The sequence below is a fragment of the Wyeomyia smithii genome, chromosome 1, assembly GCF_029784165.1.
Source record: "Wyeomyia smithii strain HCP4-BCI-WySm-NY-G18 chromosome 1, ASM2978416v1, whole genome shotgun sequence".
Taxonomy (NCBI): Eukaryota; Metazoa; Arthropoda; class Insecta; order Diptera; family Culicidae; genus Wyeomyia; species Wyeomyia smithii.
Genome location: NC_073694.1, coordinates 34,518,850 through 34,539,011, shown reverse-complemented (window position 1 = coordinate 34,539,011; position 20,162 = coordinate 34,518,850). Strand labels below are relative to the sequence as shown.

At 39.5% G+C, this 20,162-nt stretch overlaps 2 protein-coding genes across 2 annotated transcripts in view; one reads left to right on the top strand and one right to left on the bottom strand.

Annotated features, from left to right (window-relative positions):
* Positions 1–20,162, top strand: part of LOC129718378 (uncharacterized) — a 74,765-nt gene that overhangs the window by 23,733 nt on the left and 30,870 nt on the right. The window contains exon 4 of the mRNA XM_055669119.1: positions 19,322–19,827. Within this exon, the coding sequence (XP_055525094.1) occupies positions 19,322–19,727 (406 nt within the window). The 3' untranslated portion in view covers positions 19,728–19,827. The remainder of the gene's footprint in view (positions 1–19,321; positions 19,828–20,162) is intronic.
* LOC129718379 (paxillin-like) lies at positions 730–19,427 on the bottom strand. The gene is made up of 4 exons (XM_055669120.1): positions 19,239–19,427; positions 2,639–2,851; positions 1,105–1,338; positions 730–1,045 (listed from the first exon to the last, which is right to left on the bottom strand). The coding sequence occupies exons 1-4, from the start codon at positions 19,239–19,241 to the stop codon at positions 962–964; spliced, it is 534 nt and encodes a 177-aa protein (XP_055525095.1). The 5' UTR covers positions 19,242–19,427; the 3' UTR covers positions 730–961.

The window sequence follows — 20,162 nt, the reverse complement described above, 5'->3', positions numbered from 1 at the left end:
ACTAGAAGGTCAACTGAATCTAAGCAGGTTCAGACCGATGCCCTCATTCTCCGCGATCTGCTCTACGGGTAGGTCGGTAAGTGAATGAGGCAGTCCCCGGGGCAAGAGGCCCCCGGTAATATGAGTGAAAAGAGCCAGGACGGAGCAGTGACAAAATGTCCGCCAAATGTCAAAAAGGCGAGAAATAGAGGGACGCCTTCATACTCAAAACTAATGGGTCTAAGTACTTCGAAGTCTTGAAGAAAAAGAGGAACGAAACCCAGCTCAAGGATTTAGGGGCGGATGAGCGGACCACATTCCTTTTCACAAAACTGTCACTAGTGGAACTAAGAAATCCACAACCAAACAAAAACCAGCGGCAGTGAAATCTTCGAAGCAAGCACGCGGAAAAATTATCGCCGTTCCCGTGACCAAGTCCAGTTCTTCCTTGCTGGGTCGTCACTCGTTAGGCCGTAGTAAGAGCAGCGTCCGGGTTCGGTCGGCCCGGACACCCGCGGAAAAAGCTCTCGATGATGTTGTAACCCAGATTCAGCGCCAGTCCGATCCGCTTGCCAACTCCCAGCTGTTGAGGGAAGTGTCCGGTGCGTTGACGAAAATGTCTACCAGTCGGGATGCGGCTATTAGTGCGGAAGTGAATCAACAGTTGCGTCAGCTTATTATGGATACGATCCAGAACATTACCCAGCAGCAACTGAAGCAGATGATCCCGTCGCTAGAGGTAAGTGCAACTAGTTTCTTACTCTTTATTTACATGCATAAATAATGCCATAAACACACTTTGGTTGGATAACAAGCTAGTAGTAACAAACAGCGCGTCAGAAGCGATAATTGTATTGGTTGAGAAGTAAAGAGAGAGGACATTTTCCTTGCATGATTGCTCGATGTTGTTTTTTTTTCGGTTAAACTTTCAAGATTGAGAGATGGAAACGTGTTCAGACCGGATCAACCCCGGTTCACGGATCTAGACGCCGCATTTTTCGCAAATCGGTTGTTTATCCTTGTCGGAGCGGAACTTGGAGTCCACCCCGATCGGCTCTTTGCAAAGCTGAAAATTTAAAAAAAATGTCATTAAATCACTCTCTTGAAGACCGGATCGCATCCAACCTTGCACTTAAAGCAATCCTTGTGCCATTTGGCATCCAAAGCGGAGAGGGCTTTCTCGGCGATAGCTTTCTTGCATCCGCCGCACTTTGGTGCGTAGAGCCGTTCGTAGTCAGCCGAGCAGTACGGCTTACCGTTGCGTTCGAAAAACGTCTGCCCGGACAGCTGCTGCTTGCATGGCCCGCCGCAGATGAAGTGCTCCAGGTGCCAGGCTTTGCCCATTGCTTTCACCACTTTCTGTAGAGTAAAATTGATAAAATTCCAAAATTAAAAACTACAACTAAAAATTTTAAACTCAGAATCTAATTTTATCTTCCATGTCCAGAAGAGCTACCGGTTCCCGTATATTAATTTCTGAGTCATACTCTATACACGATTGAAATCGTTTGTTCGAAAAGCAAAACGTTTGTTTATCGAAAAATGGTTTACATTCGATAATAATAAAAGTGAATAACCGTATTTAAGACGCTGAGTTCATGTTCTTATAAAAAGACTATCGACTGTAATTTATGTTGATTTATTACCAGATAAAGCGATTACCGTACAAGCAAATGTGCACAGTAGGTTTTATACCGATTGTAAGCATTGTAAACATACAATCGCGTAATGATTATTTCGAGAATACTCAAAATAAAACCGTCAAGAAGGTAAACACGTAAATCAAGTGAGCGGTAGTGAGTGTTTTCTTTAACCAAAAAGTTGACACCATCGTTAATTGAAGTGCATAGCGCACCTGCTGTGCTGTAGCGAGAAAAAAAACTGCCACGCGCTGTCATAAATCACCCCGGTCGGCCCGAGGTTGCAAATCTATCATAACTATCTAGAAATGCGGTGAAACGTAACATTTCTTTTGACACCAGCAGTAAAATTTGAAAACCGAGACACCGAACCGTCATCATCATCATCGCCAGCACGCCACAGGTCAAGCGGCAGCCCGTTGTTACGCGCCTCGTAAAACATAGTTTTTTCCGTCTCACATTCTAAGTGTTTCAATTTTCCCATTTCCGCTAGGAAAGTGTATCCAAATCAAAGTCGTAGAACGGGGCACATACGCGTTCGTAAATATTTACCAATCTCGATACTGTAAAGGCCATGCCTGGCGTTCGGAAGCGGCGCGAGTGATTCCGAAACGAATAAAGTAAGACGGTTTATTCATGGTATGCTATAATAAAACTAAGATATCACCGGCGGATTCTATTTCTGGAATCACGACGAAATTCCCCACACCCAGCTCTAGTTTTGTTGGTGATCAATGGGTCATTCCGCGGTCGGTTGTGTGGGCGGATGGTGGCGCGAAAAAAAAATGCACACGGTTCGCAAGTGCCACGTAGTCACGGTTGTGGTTTGCAAAGATAACTTAGACACCGCCGTACGCTTGGGCGGCCAAATGTTTTTCTCCATCGAGTTTCACGGAGAGTGTGTTCATCAGTCATAAAGTGACAAATTTTTGACACCTGGATACGAGCATAATTTGGCACTGGCGGCCGAGGGCCACTCGTACACCGCTCAAGTGCGCAGCGCATATGGTACTACTAACCTCGGTGATAATTTTTCTGCACGCGGCACAGATGGCTTGGACCTTGGAATCGTTACACTTGGAGCAGATCGGCTGACCGCCACTCTCGTGGAACTTGTTCTCAATGATGCGCTTTTTGCACTCCTTGCAGGCGAAATGCTCCGGGTGCCAGGACTTGTTGAGTGCTTCCAGCACCTTGTCCTTGATTGGTTCCTTGCAGCCGTAGCAGGTACTCTGGTGTTGGAAAACAAAAGAATAATTGTTAGGAAATGTTAATTGAAAGTACTGTATGTTCTTTGTTTTGACCTAAAGCTTCGTTTCTCAACAATGCGAGTTACGATCTAGTCCTTCAGCATACTTTATAACACTATAATATTACAGCATTTTAAACTAAAAACAGCGTCGAATCTCCTACGAAAGGCAGCAAATCAAAAGGCAGAATCACAAAAAGCAGAATTACGAAAGACAGAATATTTCATAAGGCAGAATAACGAATGGCAGAATCACAAAGAGCACGAATGACAGAATCACAAAATGGTCTATTTTCTCTTTAAAAACACACTCGCGGCCTTCGGCCGACTCTATTGTCCAAGTGAGTGCTGTCCTTACTCGCTACCGCTCGTTCGGACTTAACTTAGGGAAAGAAAACCTGTTTGAATAATCCTAGGAAACCAGTAGATCAGTCATTTGTATGCGAGAGGCCGCCGTTTCCGACGGCGGGTCGGCGGCCGGCTTGGACCGCGGAAACCACGGCAGCTTTGTGCCGCCTCGGTTACTTGCCCTCGTTTATGCGTCTTCGTCGCATGAATTATTTTATGTTAATTACACCCAATAAGCCGTTGCGACTAGTGAAAGTTATACCTAACATCGAAAAGTTACTCTCCGCGACGCCGTGAGAGTCTTGAGGACCTAAGCCAAACAAGTTTGTGCGTTTCGGATCTAATAATTAGGCATGATTTGCACCTCCTTTCGAAACTGGTCATTGCTTGCGACTATTACTGATACTTTTAACCGGATATACTCGAGATCCGGTTATCCGAAGCTCGGATCGGAGGGATATCCGTAATTTTTTTCTGTCTTTTGAAACCCCGTCAATTAAAACGTCTTGGACAGAGGGTTCACTCACGGAGGCAAGCTTGTCTTTACAACCACGACTACTCTGTATGGGTGATATCCCTCCAAGTCTGACGCTTCGCGTCTGGGACGGAGGGGTCGCTCATTTTTTTTTGTTAGATTTGGACCACTGCGACCATTATTTTGATCTTTTGCGGTAGAGGGGTCGCTCATACCGGTCTGCGAGCAGATGCACTTTGGCAGATTTTGTCACAAGGGTTTCGGGCCATCCTAAGTAACGACCCGGAAGTGTTGCCAAGAGAGATAAATACGTCAAAATGCGGGAAACCGGAGAGGGTTTATAAGGCTCAGCTAAAGCTGTGAACGCTCTTTTTACGTTGAACAGTAAGCGAAGTTAGAAGGGCGCGCGAAGTCAGTTTCATTCTAAAAGACGAAACGAAAAGCAAGGGTGTTAGTCCGTGTAATTAAGAAGAAAAGTACAAAAGGAAAAGTCAGGATATAAAAGCTACTTGTGTGAAAGACTTAATTTCAAAGTTAATTGTGTGAAAACCTAAGGAAAAGGTCATTTTAGTAAAAATGTATTGTATGTAAAATTTGGTTGTGTAAAACAAAGCAATGCCTAAATCTAATCTTATTTCTATTTAAAATGGTTATAGTGTACTAGCAACGAATACAAAGAGAAGCACGGAAGAGAGTGTTTTAAAAGTTAAAGAAAAGTCATTTATGTACAAGAAAAAAAAGGTAAAATTTCATATTTATAAACTAGAACGCCTGGGTAACGTAGTTTTAAGAGAGCCTGAAATCATTGTTAATTGTCCCCGAACAGGTCCTTGGGGGGCCTTTTTGTGTTCTGTTCTGGTTTCACCCCAGAAATTCTTCTCGACAGGAGCTCGTCGCCAGGTCGCCATTCGATTTGGCCCAATAACCCCCACCCCGCAGCAGCGGTGCTATACAATACGCCATAGTCGTGCGGAGTGTACGCAAACGTGATCAAGCCCAGGCTAATCGACAGAGATACCCAAACCGGTGGTCCTAAGCCGGTAAACCAAAGCAGGGGAACAGCAAGCAGAAGAAACCGTACAGCGAGGTCGACCCGCGGAAAATTGGAAAGTACAATGAGAGTTACACAGGCAGAAAAGCGCAAGTAAACCATGGTTAAGAGAAATATTTATAGAATCGTGATGAATATATTATAAGTTGAATGTATGCACGTAAGCTTTATAATCCACAATAATTTACACCCGCCACTTATTCCGGTATTCGTTACTCGAAAGTAGTTTCCACCCCTCGTCGCTACTGATTTAACGAGAAGGTGCTCTAAACAGAAGCTTTTGAGCCAGTAATAGTTACCAAGTACATGTTTGGCAAAGCTTTCCACCATGGTCGAGGTCCGCTAGGTGGTTCACTTTCCTGCTCGCAAGAATAAGAGTTGCGTGGATGGTATAGAAGCAGCTTGAGGCTTACATTCACTCCCCATCCGTCATATTTCCTCCCAATTCCTGAGCAGTCGAGGCTAACACCTGTCGGATAATATCCGGATATCAGTTTGATCCGGATTTAGGATATTTGTCGGATATCCGATGCCGGATATTTTAATCCAGATAGTCCCAGCACTACTTGCGGCCAGTTATTAAGTCTGGTTACAAATAATAAAAAATAATTAGTGTAAGGTAGCAGCTTTGGTACCGTGACCAGGATTCGCATCGATTTGCCATCACGCACTTGGCAATTGTGAGTCAGGTTTTGATTCCAGTGATTCTGCTTTTCGTGCCTTTCGAAATTCTGCCTTTCATATTTCCGCCTTTTGAAATATTCTGCCTTGTGTGAACGGAGCTCAGCCTTTCATGATTCTGCCTTTCATGCTTCTGCCTTTTGTGGTTCTGTCTTCTGTGGCGAACCCACAGCCACCGTAATGAGACTTTCAATTAACCTGGCGACAACTTTTTCGGAATTAATTCTAGTTTAGCAATCCTGAACCTGGGGTACACATCTTCTTCTAAACATATAAAAACGCAGCTCTGTCTGTCTGTCTGATCCATATAGGCTTGAAAACTACTGAACCGATCGGCGTGAAATGTTGTATATAGCGGTTTTAGGGACCGAGAAAGGTGACTAAGATAGTTCTAGATCCCTCCCTCTTTTGGAAGGGAGGGGTCCCATACAAATGAAACACAAATTCATGCACATCTCGAAAACTAACCAAGCAAATGACCAAATACCACCCAATATGGGTATTTCCGGACTTGTTATGATGCACTGAAACCACACATCAACATCAGACAACATTTTGAATTGTAAGATGGCGACTTCCGGTGACTGTAAAACTGCCGAAAATGACCAAATACCACCCAATATGGGTTGTTCTTAAACCAGAATGACGCTCAGAGGTCAGAAATTGTCTCTAAATGCCATTTTGAGATCCAAGATGGCGACTTCCGGTTTCTGAATAACAGCCAAAAATGGCCGATTTCCTTCCAATATGAGATTCTTCGGAACCAGAATGATACATAGGAACTAGAAACGACAACAGACACCATTTTGAATTGTTAGATGGTGACTTCCGGTTTCTGGAAAACAGCCGAAAATGACCAAATAACACCTATCATGGGTGATTCTTGAACCAGAATGACGCTCAGGGGACCGAAATTGTCTCCAAATGCCATTTTAAAATCCAAGATGGCGACTTCCAGTTTTTGAAAAATAGTCTACAGTGACCAAATACCACCCATTATGAGTGTTTCTTTAACCTGCTGAAAAATTTACCTCAGACACCATTTTGAATCGAAGATAGCAACTTTTGGGAAACAGCCGAATATACTACATATGGATATTTCCGTGATCGAAATAATGTATAGAAGAGAAGCATTAACCCTGGACACCATTTTAAATTCGAATATGATCACTTTCAGTTCCTGGGGAACAATGAAAATAACCGAATACCACCCGATGTGTATTTCCGGAATAGAGGTGATGTACTAAAGGCAAAAGTCGAGGATGTTGTCATTCCGATAAAAGCAATCATTTCAAACGATATAAACGAATCGCAAGGAATCAATGAATTTGGAATGTTTGAAATTATTAAATTAAACACAAAAATAGGCGGGACGAAGTTTGCCGGGTCAGCTAGTATAACATATATAACGAGGTGCAAGTATTTCCTAACATTTACAGGGGATAGTCAACATAAGTAGGATAGGCAAAATTTTGATGAAATTTTAAATGCTGTAGCTTTGCCAAATGTTATTCGATTTTAATAATTCTAACACCATTGAACTGGAATGCTTTTGAAGTTCCATTTTCTGACCTCAGATCTAGTCTAGGTCACCGGATGTAGGAAATATTCATGAGTTCCGGTAGGCATGTCGAACCTGTCAATTTTTGGATGGATTTGGTGATGGGTTACCTGATAAAAATGCTTATTTGCATCATTGGCATAGATGACAAAATCATTTCTGAATCGAATGGTTCATCAAGATCCGGAATCGACCAAGAACTTATCGAAAAATGGCTATTTTTCATCCGGAAGTCCTCAGTGGAACCTTTAGTAGGGGACATTTACGTTTTTGCACTAAATATAGCGTTTGACACCTCTATCTCCAGGGTTTTTTAATTAGGAATCTTTCAAAAGACATATTTTTGAATATTGGCTTCATTGTTGACTTCCGGAATAATCCGGATGCCCCGAAGGGATCCGGAACGGGGACATTTACATTTTTCACCAAATACATTTTTTTTGTGGTCATACACAAATTATGTGTTTTTATTATGATTTTCTTTAACAATCGTTAGGAAGTATGTTGTATCCCAACAATATAATTTCAATGTTATTGTTTGTGACAAAATATTCTAAATAAGAACATTGTTTAATTGAAGGTTAGTTGGTCATGTTCCATTTCTAAGAGCTCCTCTTGTTCAATTTTATTCCATCCAACATGGATACTAAACGCTTACTTTTATTTAAAACACTGTTCACCCAATAACAAACAGTTTCCTAGTACCGTAAACTGGGGTGACTGATCACCGGGGTGACTTTGATCACTGTGCCTCTTTTTTGAAAATGTGATAAAAAAGCGCTCGTAGTGCTTGGGATTTGTCGTAATTCTCACTGATTGTGTGGATATATGTTCGAATTGCTCTGATTCATGCATTTCCTGCTACAGGTCGGACTCGATTATCCGGAGTTTTGAAAAACATTTCGCTCCGGATAATCGAACCTTCCGGATAATCGAGCCATTTTTTTTATTTAAATTTTCAATATCTGTCATCTAGAATAGTGAGTTTTCTATTATAATAATTTGTATACAATGCATGTGCCGACAAAAAAAAAATAAAAGTTGTCCTTAGACTGTTTGTCGGCGCTTGTTATACATATATACGTAATAATAAATTAGGTTACATTGATTATCTCGAAGATGTAAAAACAAACACTCATGTTTTTTCCATTTCTTGAGTGCCCTATAACGACCTGGACGCTTGATATGGACTACTTTGCGGATTTCAAGTTGTTATTAATTTCGCTTGATGAGTTTTGGTTCAATAATCCGAGAGTATCCGGAACAGAACCGGGACAGGTCTGCTTGTGGTTTTAGGTACTGCAATGATCATGGCCATTATATTACAGGAATATAATAATATTCCTGCCATAATTCCGAAACCGGTCTACCAATAGTGGTTGTCCTTATTGGCAACAAAAAACCATAATACCTTGATTTTGGAGGTTATTGAGTAAGAATTGGTTGAAGGAACGACGAGAAAGCTGCCAAAAATGAACTGCCTAAACGGAACGGGGCTTGTACCGCAACAATTATGAACAACCCCGAACCTCCCAATGACCCGGAAGACAAAAGTACGTTATAAAAATACAGAAACAAAAATACTCCGGATAATCGAACCATTTTCTCCGGATAATCGAGCCCCGGTTAATCGAGCCCCCGGATAATCGAGTCTCCGGATAATCGAGTCCGACCTGTATTTAAAGAGTGTTTTTCATGCTAAAATATTAATTGAAAATAAAGTGTATTTTTGGCGATTTTTGTTGCATTCAACCAATCGGTTTAAGCATATTCAAAACAACAAGTTGCAATACGTAAAGTTGTTTTATTTTGTTCCCAGATTAGTTCTTAAGATGAACAAATATTATAACAATACATTTTATTGTTATTTTTGCAAGTTTTTCCTCGAAGGCAATGTTGAGTCCCAATATTCTTCACAGCGTATTACATATTTCTTCTTAACAAAAACCCAAGACGTGAAGTAACATGCAAATTTGGACAATTTCATAAGTCATATTCCTCGTGGACTAGTTTTTGATGATTTTAGACCACCTTCTCTCTCAGTGAATAATCATTCATATATATTCTAAAAATTTTGTATGAATCATGGACATTCGCCATTATAAACTGTTCACGTAGAACGTGAATGGCCCCCAAATTGCTTTCCATATTTATAAACTCGTTTAAGTCGTTTTAGGTTGTTCAATTTAGTGAAAGTAGCAAAATGTTACTCCAAATTCATCAAAACAATGAAGTGATCGAAGTCACCCCGGAATGATGATTGGTGTAAAATTTTTAGTGCATATTTAAAAACAGCAAAACTGTTGCTAAACTTTTGAAGTAGTGACTGAATCTTTCTCAATGCATGCCAGTACTTGTTTTAAAAATATCAAACAATATTGTTTTCAGTATATTCTGAAAATATTTGAGATACAATCAAAAAAGTGATCAAAGTCACCCCAGTTTACGGTACTAATAATTATTTCCGAGGAGTCTTCATACTATTGGATGTCAGTTTTGAAAGATCCCCAAACAAAATTATGGTCGTGTTGCATACAACGGCATTCAGCGAAGCCAATTGTAGGAAAAATATCAATACGGACACTGCTGATTAACGATTTCTAACATGAATTGACATGTATACAATCGTTGCGAAAACTCGAATTACTCGGTAAGTCGCAACTAGTAGCAGCTGATTTTTGCTTGAGTACTAGTCGATTTTTATAGTTTTGTCGCGACCTTTCTGGTTTCTGCCCCACAGTGCACCGGTAGCATTGAATATTTTGTTGGCCGCGCATAAAATTTGCTCTTCGCTGTGCCCTCCAGTAGCTGTGCCAGCAAAATATCAGCGTACGATGGTAACTGTTGCTGCCGTATGCAAAATAAAGGTAACATGCCCCACAGTGCCTGGAACTTGATTCGTATGCAGCTTTCGTTTCTCAATGTCGCGTACCTTTAACAGCTATACTCCACTCGCTATTGTGTGACAAACTAGACTGAAGCTGAATTTTCTACCCGCAGTCTTTTGTATCGAGTTCAGAGTAGATTTTTGCCATTAGGGCGTGGCCACGCAGCTTAGAGAAAGACAAACAAACCAAAACACTTTGTTGAGTCAAAATGGCAGTAGGCAGTGGAATTTATTCCGTCCATGTCTTTTTTTTTTTGCTATCCGTGCTCGGGAAGCAAGCCAATAGCGAGGGAAATGTATGGGAAAGCTTGACCTTGGAAATTCTCAACTTTTTTCACCATTAAGCAGTAAAGCAACAATGTTAAACATTATATCAAACAAATGTTACACATTTTATTTATCTATCGACTTATAAATGACCAAGATGCATTAAGTCATTCGCTTGCTATAATCGTTTAAAATCTGATTCAACATTTGCCAATTTCATTTTCAATTTCACAAAATGTAATCTAGTATAGAAAACAAAGACGTAGCTCTACGTCAAAAAAACACAAGGGTCGATGCAAAGCCACGACCGCAAAGTGGACATAGAACTACATAAGGTTGTTTGCTGCATTACTTGTAATGAGTATGTTTAAAATTTTGTGCAAAAGAGGAGTTGAAGTACTACCGAATTTTAGTTTGTACATACATCACTGAAAAGCAATGAAACAAACACTAAGCAAACAAGTTTCAACAGTCAAAGTGCATGTCGATTAAAATAACATTTTACTTTCGATTCTAGCGCAAAACGAGAAAATATTAAACTTTCAATAATTTGTTTGTTGTCCTTATAATGACAATTGTCGTTCAATTTCATATCGGATATAAGTTGAAAGCTGTTTTCATACTAAAATTTTGACGGCTCATATTTTTTGAATTGGCAGCATCCCAAAACGTTTGTGTGTTGTCAAAATACGGCAACTATTCATTAGTGGAAGGGCCAGTTACTGTACCTACTACTGATACTGCCAGCTACTGCACAAAGGCAACTTTTTACTAGAGGAATGCCGCTGCACCAGCTGGTCCTGCAACTATCGATGCTGATACCCGCTACAACTCCTGCTGCTATCCATTGCCACAGCTGCGGCCGCTATCCGCCGCTACTGCTATCCGCTGCACTGCTGCTGCTAAGTAAGAACTGTTGTAGTCGCTGTTCAGAACTTATATTAGCAATTTCGGCTAAAACAGGCTCTTATATAGGCCAAATAGCACATTCAGATTTACTAAGACTATAATTCTGTCGACCGTACTTGGGAAAGCAACCATATAACGACCAATGCACAGCACAGTGGTCCAATAAGGCAAAAAGTGGAACTCAATTCCATAGCGCCTTTCATCTTCATCCTAGCTTAATAGTGTCTTCGGAACAATTGTTTGTATGAATTACCCGCATAATCGCAAATTATCAAAAATTATGAAAAGTTTACTGTACTAAAAATAAAAAAACTAACTTTTATGTGTTAAGAGATAGAGGAATGATTTATTCAGAAAAGTTGAAGGAATTTCAAAAATATGAAACTTTGTTGAACAAATAAAAATCCTATCTTCATTCGGTACAAAGTTATAAAGTATATTATATGGAACTTACTTAAAAGTTAGTTTTTTGTACTTAACTTTTGTTAGTGGCATTTTACACGAAAATGTTGTTCAAAAGAATTGGTTAGGGCATACAAAACACACATTTTTGCCAAAGATCATATATCTTCAGGACTTTTACTTACAAAATTATTTCATATTGCAGCTTATTTTTTCGACAATTTCAAGAGTGTATAGGTTAAAAAGGGGCAATTGGAATCATGATGCCAATACTTTTCCTTGAAGTTAAGCTGAAGTACTACTACTACTACTAGTACTCCTTTAAGGTCCATTCGTCCCAATCCACCCATATTAGTGTACGGCGAACATAAATTACAGTAGGTTTTCATATATTAAAAATACTAACTTTTTTGTGTGTGAGTTTATTCGGAAAAGTTTTAAAACGTGCAAAAATATAAGACTTTACTGAACAAACAAAATTCCTATCTTCATTGGGTACAGAGTTACAGAGTATTTTATATAAAAGTTGCTTAAAAGTTAGTTTCTTGTACTTTTGTTGGTTACATTTTACAAGAAAACGTTGTTCTGAAGAAGCATTTGGGTAACAAAACACACATTTATGTCGAAGACCACATATCTCCAGGACTTTTGCTTACAAAGTTAAACAACAACTAGCGAATGAAACAAGAGAAGTTAGAAAAAAATATCTTTGAGAATTTTTTTGTCACAACCTTATCTACGACACTGCTGAAAACATTAATTCTCTAACGTGTATAACCTAAAAGTCATATCTTGCAGCGCCACTTGCGGCAGAGTTGCGAACTAAAACTTGTTGTCATTATTTGAGGCTTTTTATAAATTAAATATTTTCTGAAGATAGTATGTAAACAAAACCGTACTGGTTTGTATTTGAAAAGAAAATGAAAGAAGTTCACGATCTTCAGCTATCGTAATACTGCAGAACGGTTGTTTCGTTGTGTAGCTAAAGCGCTTGTAGAATACGACAAGATACATATATTTATTATTTGCAGTGGTGGGCACTGCTAATCGAAAATTTAGCGACGCTAATCACTAAGCCGCTAACCGGAAAATTTAGCTCGATAATCGCTAAACGATAAACGCTAAACCCACATTAGCGGAACTTTCGCTAATCGCTAATCGCTAACTTTTTAATATGTAAATAGTCATATCGCTATATTCATTGCTCGTGTTTTGTAAGATTTGGACCACTTTGATTTCTTTTAGGTTAAGAAACGAAAACAATTACTTTTTAAAGCTATTTACAATAAGAGGTTCACGAAACAGTACTCATATTTGATTTTGTAAAAACAAGAATAACAAAAGTTTTTTAGCTTGCATTGAAAATAGATACTCTTAGAAATGTTTTCATAAAAATTCAATTATTATCTGAATCGAAAAAGTAGAACCAAAGTTGTCATAACTTCAAGCGCATTGCAATTTACCAAAGTTCTTGGTGTGCCGAAAATTCAATCTAGACCTTGTGCTTGTTCTTTAAAATGCTCCTGTGGCTTGTACGATAACTGGATCTCCATTCTAGGGTAAAAAACTGACAAAAGTAACTTTCGCAGTAAAGTATGTTCATCTTTCGAAGCAATTTACGTACGCCATCAGCAATTTACAGTTTTTCTAAATATTTCTATTGTCGCTTCTCTACAAAGTTTAGCGAATTAGCGATTAGCGTTTCGAAGGCCAAAATTTTAGCGACGCTAATAGTTTCGCTAACCAGCTCAAAAATTAGCGAAATCGCTAACTGAATTTTAGCGTCGCTAATTAGCGAATTAGCAGAATGCTGCCCACCACTGACTATTTGGCTTTCAGTTAGTGCGGTGTGAGTGAATTAATGATAATCTGCCACCGAAGACTGCCAAATTTAGGACTGTGCAACAGAAGATTTCGATATGCTCAGAGGTAGACGATACTGCACAATGTGCACAAATACACATTATTTTAATAGTTTTCATTATTTTGGCAAGCGTGGGTCCCTTCTCACTGCTCGATACCGGGTAATGAGAAAACGGACTCTTTGGCTAAGGTGGGCGCAACAAACGGTGATATTTATGAAAGACCAATTGCCTTTAATGAATTTTTCGCATTTGTACGTCAGAATACGATCATCAGTTGGCAAAATTCTTGGACCAAGGGGGAACTGGGAAGGTGGTTACATTCCATAATCCCCAAGGTATCGACGAACCCGTGGTTCAAGGGGTTGGATGTAGGTCGGGATTTCATTTGCGTGATGTCCCGGCTTATGTCCAATCACTATAGATTTGACGCGCATCTCCGTCGTGTTGGGCTCGGGGAGAGTGGTATCTGTGCCTGTGGTGAAGGTTATCACGACATAGAGCACGTTGTTTGGTCATGCCCTGTACACCGTGACGCCAGGTCTAGATTAATAGCTTCCCTGCAGGCCGAAGGTAGGCAGCCGGCTGTTCCTGTTCGTGATGTCTTGGCGAGCCGTGACCTATCCTACATGTCCCTTATATACGTTTTCCTGAAATCCATCCACGCCCCAGTTTAGTCCTATCCCCTTCCGCCTACATCCAACCAAACGACAAGAACACGTTAAGACCCCGGATCCGGAAACAGCAATCAGACCCGCACGATACTCTCAAGGCCCGATGGAAACAACCCAATATGCCAGTCCGTAATATCTTGGCCCAGCAGCGGAACAAATTTAACATGCTGCTTACCTATGGCAATGAAAACCATCAAACAGCAAACCTGTGCTTTTAATGCAAAATATTCTAGCTTTAAGTTAGATTTAGTTTCAGCTCGTAGTCGGCAGCGAGGATAAAAAATTTGCTTTTAGTTATTAAGATACTTTAGAAAGTAAGCTACCAGATATAATTGGCGCCGTTAAACATTGAATTGTATTTGTGCCGTGTCAAATAAACTATAGATGAAGAAAAAAAAAATTATTTTGGCAGTCTTTGATCGTACACTAACACAATTTGGCTCGTTCCGTACACATTGCTGTAGATTTTAAAGGGGACGAATAAAATTTTCTAAGGACGAAATTGAAACTGGTTAGTTAAAGAAAAAGACAAAATATTTTTAAGAAAAGGCAGAGATTGATAAGTTTTTTATTAAATCAAACGGTTTTGGTTGGAGTATAAAACAATTTTAGAGTATATCCAATTAAAATATTTCAGTTTCTCCAATTATTATGACCACAACAGACATTGTAGCGACATTTCCTTAGTACTACGAAAATTAAGTCCACAGCCCTAATAAGCTAAAATATATTGGTATTCAATTGAATGACCGAATCATTTAAAATAAAAACTAGAAGAATTCAGTTTAAGTGGATCATTTTCTGTAGATGAGAAGATGCACGTAGGCAAAAGTTAACCTTGAAGTGTTACCGAAAGGCAATGTTTTCATTGTTTCATGTTTTCATTCATGTTCTCTACCCATGAAAAATACTCAGTTCGCTACGCCAAATATGTGTGTAAAGTTTCATTCAAATAAAAAATGGTCGATTAGGTTGTTGTGTATTTTCCAAGTTATTTGGCGCAATTCTGCTCAGGAGTCGACTTGGAGTTTGTTGATATCGAATTACCTGATTCTATTAAGATTCGAAGCCATGTCCACTCGCTTGCCAATGCGGATTCTTCTTATGTTAACAATTTACTGAAATCAGTGGATAACTGTAGAGAGACTTTTGAAGCAGTTTTGAATAAAACGATTCTTTCGCTTTATGTTACTGTCGAAAAAAAAAAAAAATTTTTTTTCGCTCGCATGTTATATTGGAAGAAAAATTGTTTAATTTAGTTGTGCATGTTCGTTATAGATGTTATCGCGGAGTGAGTTTATTTTCTAAATTTAAAATTGTTTTTTCTTGGAAAAGTTCGCGGATGGTTGTGCGAGGCCGTGATCAAGATTGGCCAGCTGGTTCCTGCTTTGAAATCATCACATTGTTTGGTGATTTTCGGTTATTTTACACCTAAAGAATTGTTAAACATATATACAGGTGTTCTATTGAAATGTGCTGAGTGCGAAAAGTGTGAAGTTCCACAGAAAAAAGTGAATTTAATTGTGAAAATTTAATATTATTGCGTTGCTTTTTAGATTCACCAAAGTGTTTATTTTTTCTTGTTTTTTTTTTCTATCGCTGCTTGGCGACGGTTTGAAAGTGTGGAGTGTGTGGTGTTATTACATACAATAAGGAGAGTGTTTTTCGAGCAGCTGCTCCACATAGTTTTATAGTGATTGAATGCTCATTAGGGATTTATACATTGGCATTGGCATAAATTTGCACCATATTTGGCTTGTATCTAATTAAACTTGAAGTGAAAATTTGCCAATAAGATCAAAACCATGCATCGCCCCGTTTACAGTGTTTATGTGCTATCTCTTTTCAACGAATGAAATGTTGTATGGATTAAACGAGTGTGTGAAGGCATACATGCATGTTGCCACTGTACTTCCATTTAAAGAAAAGTCCAAAAACGATGAAAACAACTGGAAAATGAAGAGATGAAAGCTAAGTATACGTTTTGTCTTGTCTGTATTGTAAAGTGATATTTTGATGCTTGTTTCTAGTTTTACTTTATGTGAGAAAACAGATACAGAGAGATTTTGATTTCATCGTTGAAATTGTGTGCGCGGTATTTTTTTCCGCATGGTTTCAGTAACAAGTTTTATTTTTGTCCACAAAGTGTTAGTGTGGTTTGTGGAGTTTGGAGTATGTGTTTCTCAGGATTCATATGCTTTGATTTTTTGATTGTTCTAGCTTTTGACCAGTTGTTTTACATAATTTGTTATATTTATGACTAGTTCGGCACTTTGTCAATAAATTTAAAAATATATTCAGGCTTATATGTATATTTGCTTTTATTAAATTGTTGAGGCTTTGGATGCATGGAACATTGCCAATTTTCATATTTATTAGGCGTATTAGGCGTACATTGTTAAGAGATAATCGACGTAAACGCCGAGTTCCTGCGCGTATGTGTCGGCCGGGGGGATTAAAGCGGTTGTTCGTAACGCTTCGGTGTAAACGCGTATTCAGCCCGGGCGAGTTTTGCTGATATATGGACTTCCGGCGTGTGGTGATTTCGCGAAGTGAACCCAGATATTTCATCATATCTTTCTCATCTTCATTAACGTTAAGTCGGAGACTGCTCGCGCGTTGCATCTAAATTATTACATCGGAAATCGAAGTAGATTTCGTTGAGTCGATAAATATCATTTCAACCTCCGCGTCGGTACCTTCCATGAGGTCGTATATCTTCAGATGGATCAACAACGCGCAATAGTTTTAGGTATAAAGAGCATCACCTTACGAGGAGATATACGGTAATTTTAAGTTGCCTCGGTTTAGTCAAAAATCCTGTATCCTCGCGTACGTTTTATTGTTGCGGTGTTACATTGTCAAACTAAATAAGTTCGAATCACATTATGAATATCGTGGCGAATGTAATAAACTTGTAGACGCGGCACTTGTTCTGAAGAACCCGGCATTAGCGCATCGTTTACCAAAACGAACCCTGCTGTATACCTTCCCCTTTATCCAAATCCCAGTGATTTCTCGTGGAAGTGCAGAGGTGTTCTCGGCTTCCAATAAAGCGAGTATCACGTCAACATATTCCTATACAAACTTCTTCTTTGACCTGCATTCGGAGGCGGCCGGCGCTGGTATTGCCTAATATAAAGATTCAGGTCACCTGTTTTTACACATTGAGGATGCATGTTGGTCCCAAACATCATCTGTTGGTTCTTTGTGTAATTACAGCTGATCTGGCAATAACGGAGTAGCAACCGCGGGCGGTCAATCATGCTCATGCTCATGCTCTGTCGCTTTATGTTACTGTCGCGAAACAAAGGGGTAACTCCAAGCACTGAATGATATTAGTAAATCAGTAGATTAGTTGTTTGTTTATAAGAGACCGTCACTGCTGACGGCGACTCGGTCAGTGAACACCTTAGCTGTTGTAATTCAAATTGTCGTTCATCGTTTTTTGGCATATGAAATGCTCATAGTTTTAAAACAAAACCACAACAAAGTTAAATAGTATATGAAACTTTCTCATGGTTTATCAAACACGCAAAAGGTCGTATAAGTTCAATGATATTCAAATGATCCATAAATGCTTTATTATCTCCAAACTATTTTGGTTTTTTTTCTACTACTTTTTGTAAATACTACTCCTCTAAAACCTAAACCGAAACCGTCCGTGAAGTAAACGATTTTCTTTTTATGGAGGACCCTCTTACAGAGGACGCGTCGACTCAACTCGATGTTGTATTCCAAATTACACAAGTTGTTCGTCGAAGCTTCTATAATCTTCATAAAATTATATTTTCACTTGAAACCGACCGTTCATTTTTATTTCTACGGCTGGTTATCGGATCTAGAGTTGATAACACAAAGTATGCTTCCACAAAGTCTTAGTTAATAATGATTTTCACTCTTAATGAGCGCTTTGTTTGCGAAAGGCCACCACGTCCGACGGTGAGTCGACGGCAACAAAGAATTGTGATAGGTTTTACTCTTATGAAGTAACAATCACATGAAGAGTAGCGTTGTAAAAATTGATTGATTGATACAATAACTAGGTTTCTGTCTATGCACGAGATGAAATTGACAATTTCAGGAGTAAGTCATCTCATATCTAGCGGAGTGAAGCCGTCAACCGACTTCGAAATTTCTAATCAATTGAGATATCATTCAGGCAATCATTCCAGTTTGATCTCTAAGGTTATGCTAATAATACTAGATTCTTATATTGATTCTCTATATTTTTATTGCGTGGCATCATTTCAGACATAAATTAAATAAAAATGATCTGGGTTTACTATCTGTCCACCCACAATGACACAAGCAGTAAAATCATCGTGAAAGCATGCGAAAAAAGGGAAAAACACATTTTATAGGAGAACGCCGTTGGACCTGGATCGCCATTTGGATATTATCGTCAGGTCCTTATAACACAATATTTGGAGTAAACAAATTCCCTCCTATGGATCCACAGTTGAAAGACAACATTCACCTACATCTAAATTTATTATTTTGTTGCGAGTTCATTTTACATGACAAATACTACAAGCTTGGGGAAATATTTGATACATTATTACTGCGCTTTGTAACACCCAACCGTCGTCGACGGCGGCGGCCGGTTTTCGCGATCGGACGCGTGCGATTCTGCTCGCGAGCCGTGTGAAAAATTCAAACGCCACATTATTTATCAAAACACACTGCCACTTGGCCGAGAGGTTCCGCTAGATTTATCCTGCTCCAAAGGTTGCGACGTGGGCGTTAGAACGCATTTATTCATTCATTAATCGCTGCTAGGAATTAGTCGCTATGTCACACAAAGCGGCCAATAATCGTTAACGGGAGATTTTCCTACGATTAGCGGGGTACCACCCGATTTACTGTCGTAAATTATTTCTGTTTGATTTATGATTAGTGTGAATGTCGCGTAATTTTTAATTAGAATACTTATTTCTAACATTTATTTCATGTTTGGACAACAAGCGGTCTTAGAAAAACGAGTAGAATGTTCCTTGATGAACACAAAACCTACAACCAAACTAAAAACTTATAATTTTTGCACAAAATAAACATTTTCCTCAATGTTATTTATTTTCACTAAACAAAATTCCTGTTGCTAACTTTTTCACTTGTTTGCTTCTTTGATTATTTTCAAAGTTTTTTTTAAGATTCTTCTCCATTTATTCTTCTCCATTAAAAATATTTAACAGTAACTTTTTTTCTACTTAGATATTTAATGAATCAAACAAAACAGTCAGAAAAACATACCATTTTGAACCAATCCAACCGCTTTCGGTGCCTATTTCACAAGCAAACTACTTCTCCAATAAATATGCTTTATGTTCTTGCAGCATCCAAACACCACATCCACTGTCAAATCCCCGCGAACAACCTCTGCTTGCGCTGAAGAACCGTCCGAAGCAACCGAAGTCACGGGTGCGACTGACCAACCCAAGTGTGTGGAAAAACGTTTTTCCACCAAACTGCCGATTCCGTCACAGGTGCAACCACTGCAAGAGCTACCGAAGCAGGGAAAGCTCGAAGCAAATCGAGTATCGAACGTTCCCGCCAGGGACGGAGGTGACGGGAAGGTTTCGCCGGATAGGACGAAACGATCGCTCGATCATGTGGGCGACAGCCGGAGCAGCAGCGAGATCGGAAAATTGGTCGGCCAGAAACGCCAGACCGAGGTGGAGACTGTTGATTTGGAGATTAGCGGGGGACAGTTTTCTTCCGGTGAAAAAGGTCCGTCGGTGAATCCGATGGTGGCCGCGGACGGTACCAAGGTTGCAGCATCGGGTGCCTCGGTCAAGCGCTCGGATATGCGCCGCAGTCTGCTGGAGGATCGAAAACGGAGGTAGGTGAAAATGTGTTTTGTATTTAGTGAAATTCCTGCGCATCCGAAACAGGTGCGTAGGTGACAACCGAGGCGGTAAATTGGCGTTTTCACTTCGAGGCGGTTGTCGTTTGTAGGTTATTTACTTCGTTTATTGTCTTGTTATTCATTACAACGCCGGGCCCTGTTTTCATTTTGCAAGCAATGCGTTTGATGTTTTTATATTTTGTGAATCTAATGTGTTTGCTTCAATTTTAGTAACTACATTGCCAGACGGTTTTTACATGAAATGCTTCAAATTTTATTGTTTTTATCCTCTCAAATCTGATGGTGCACTTGTATATTTAGACCATCGT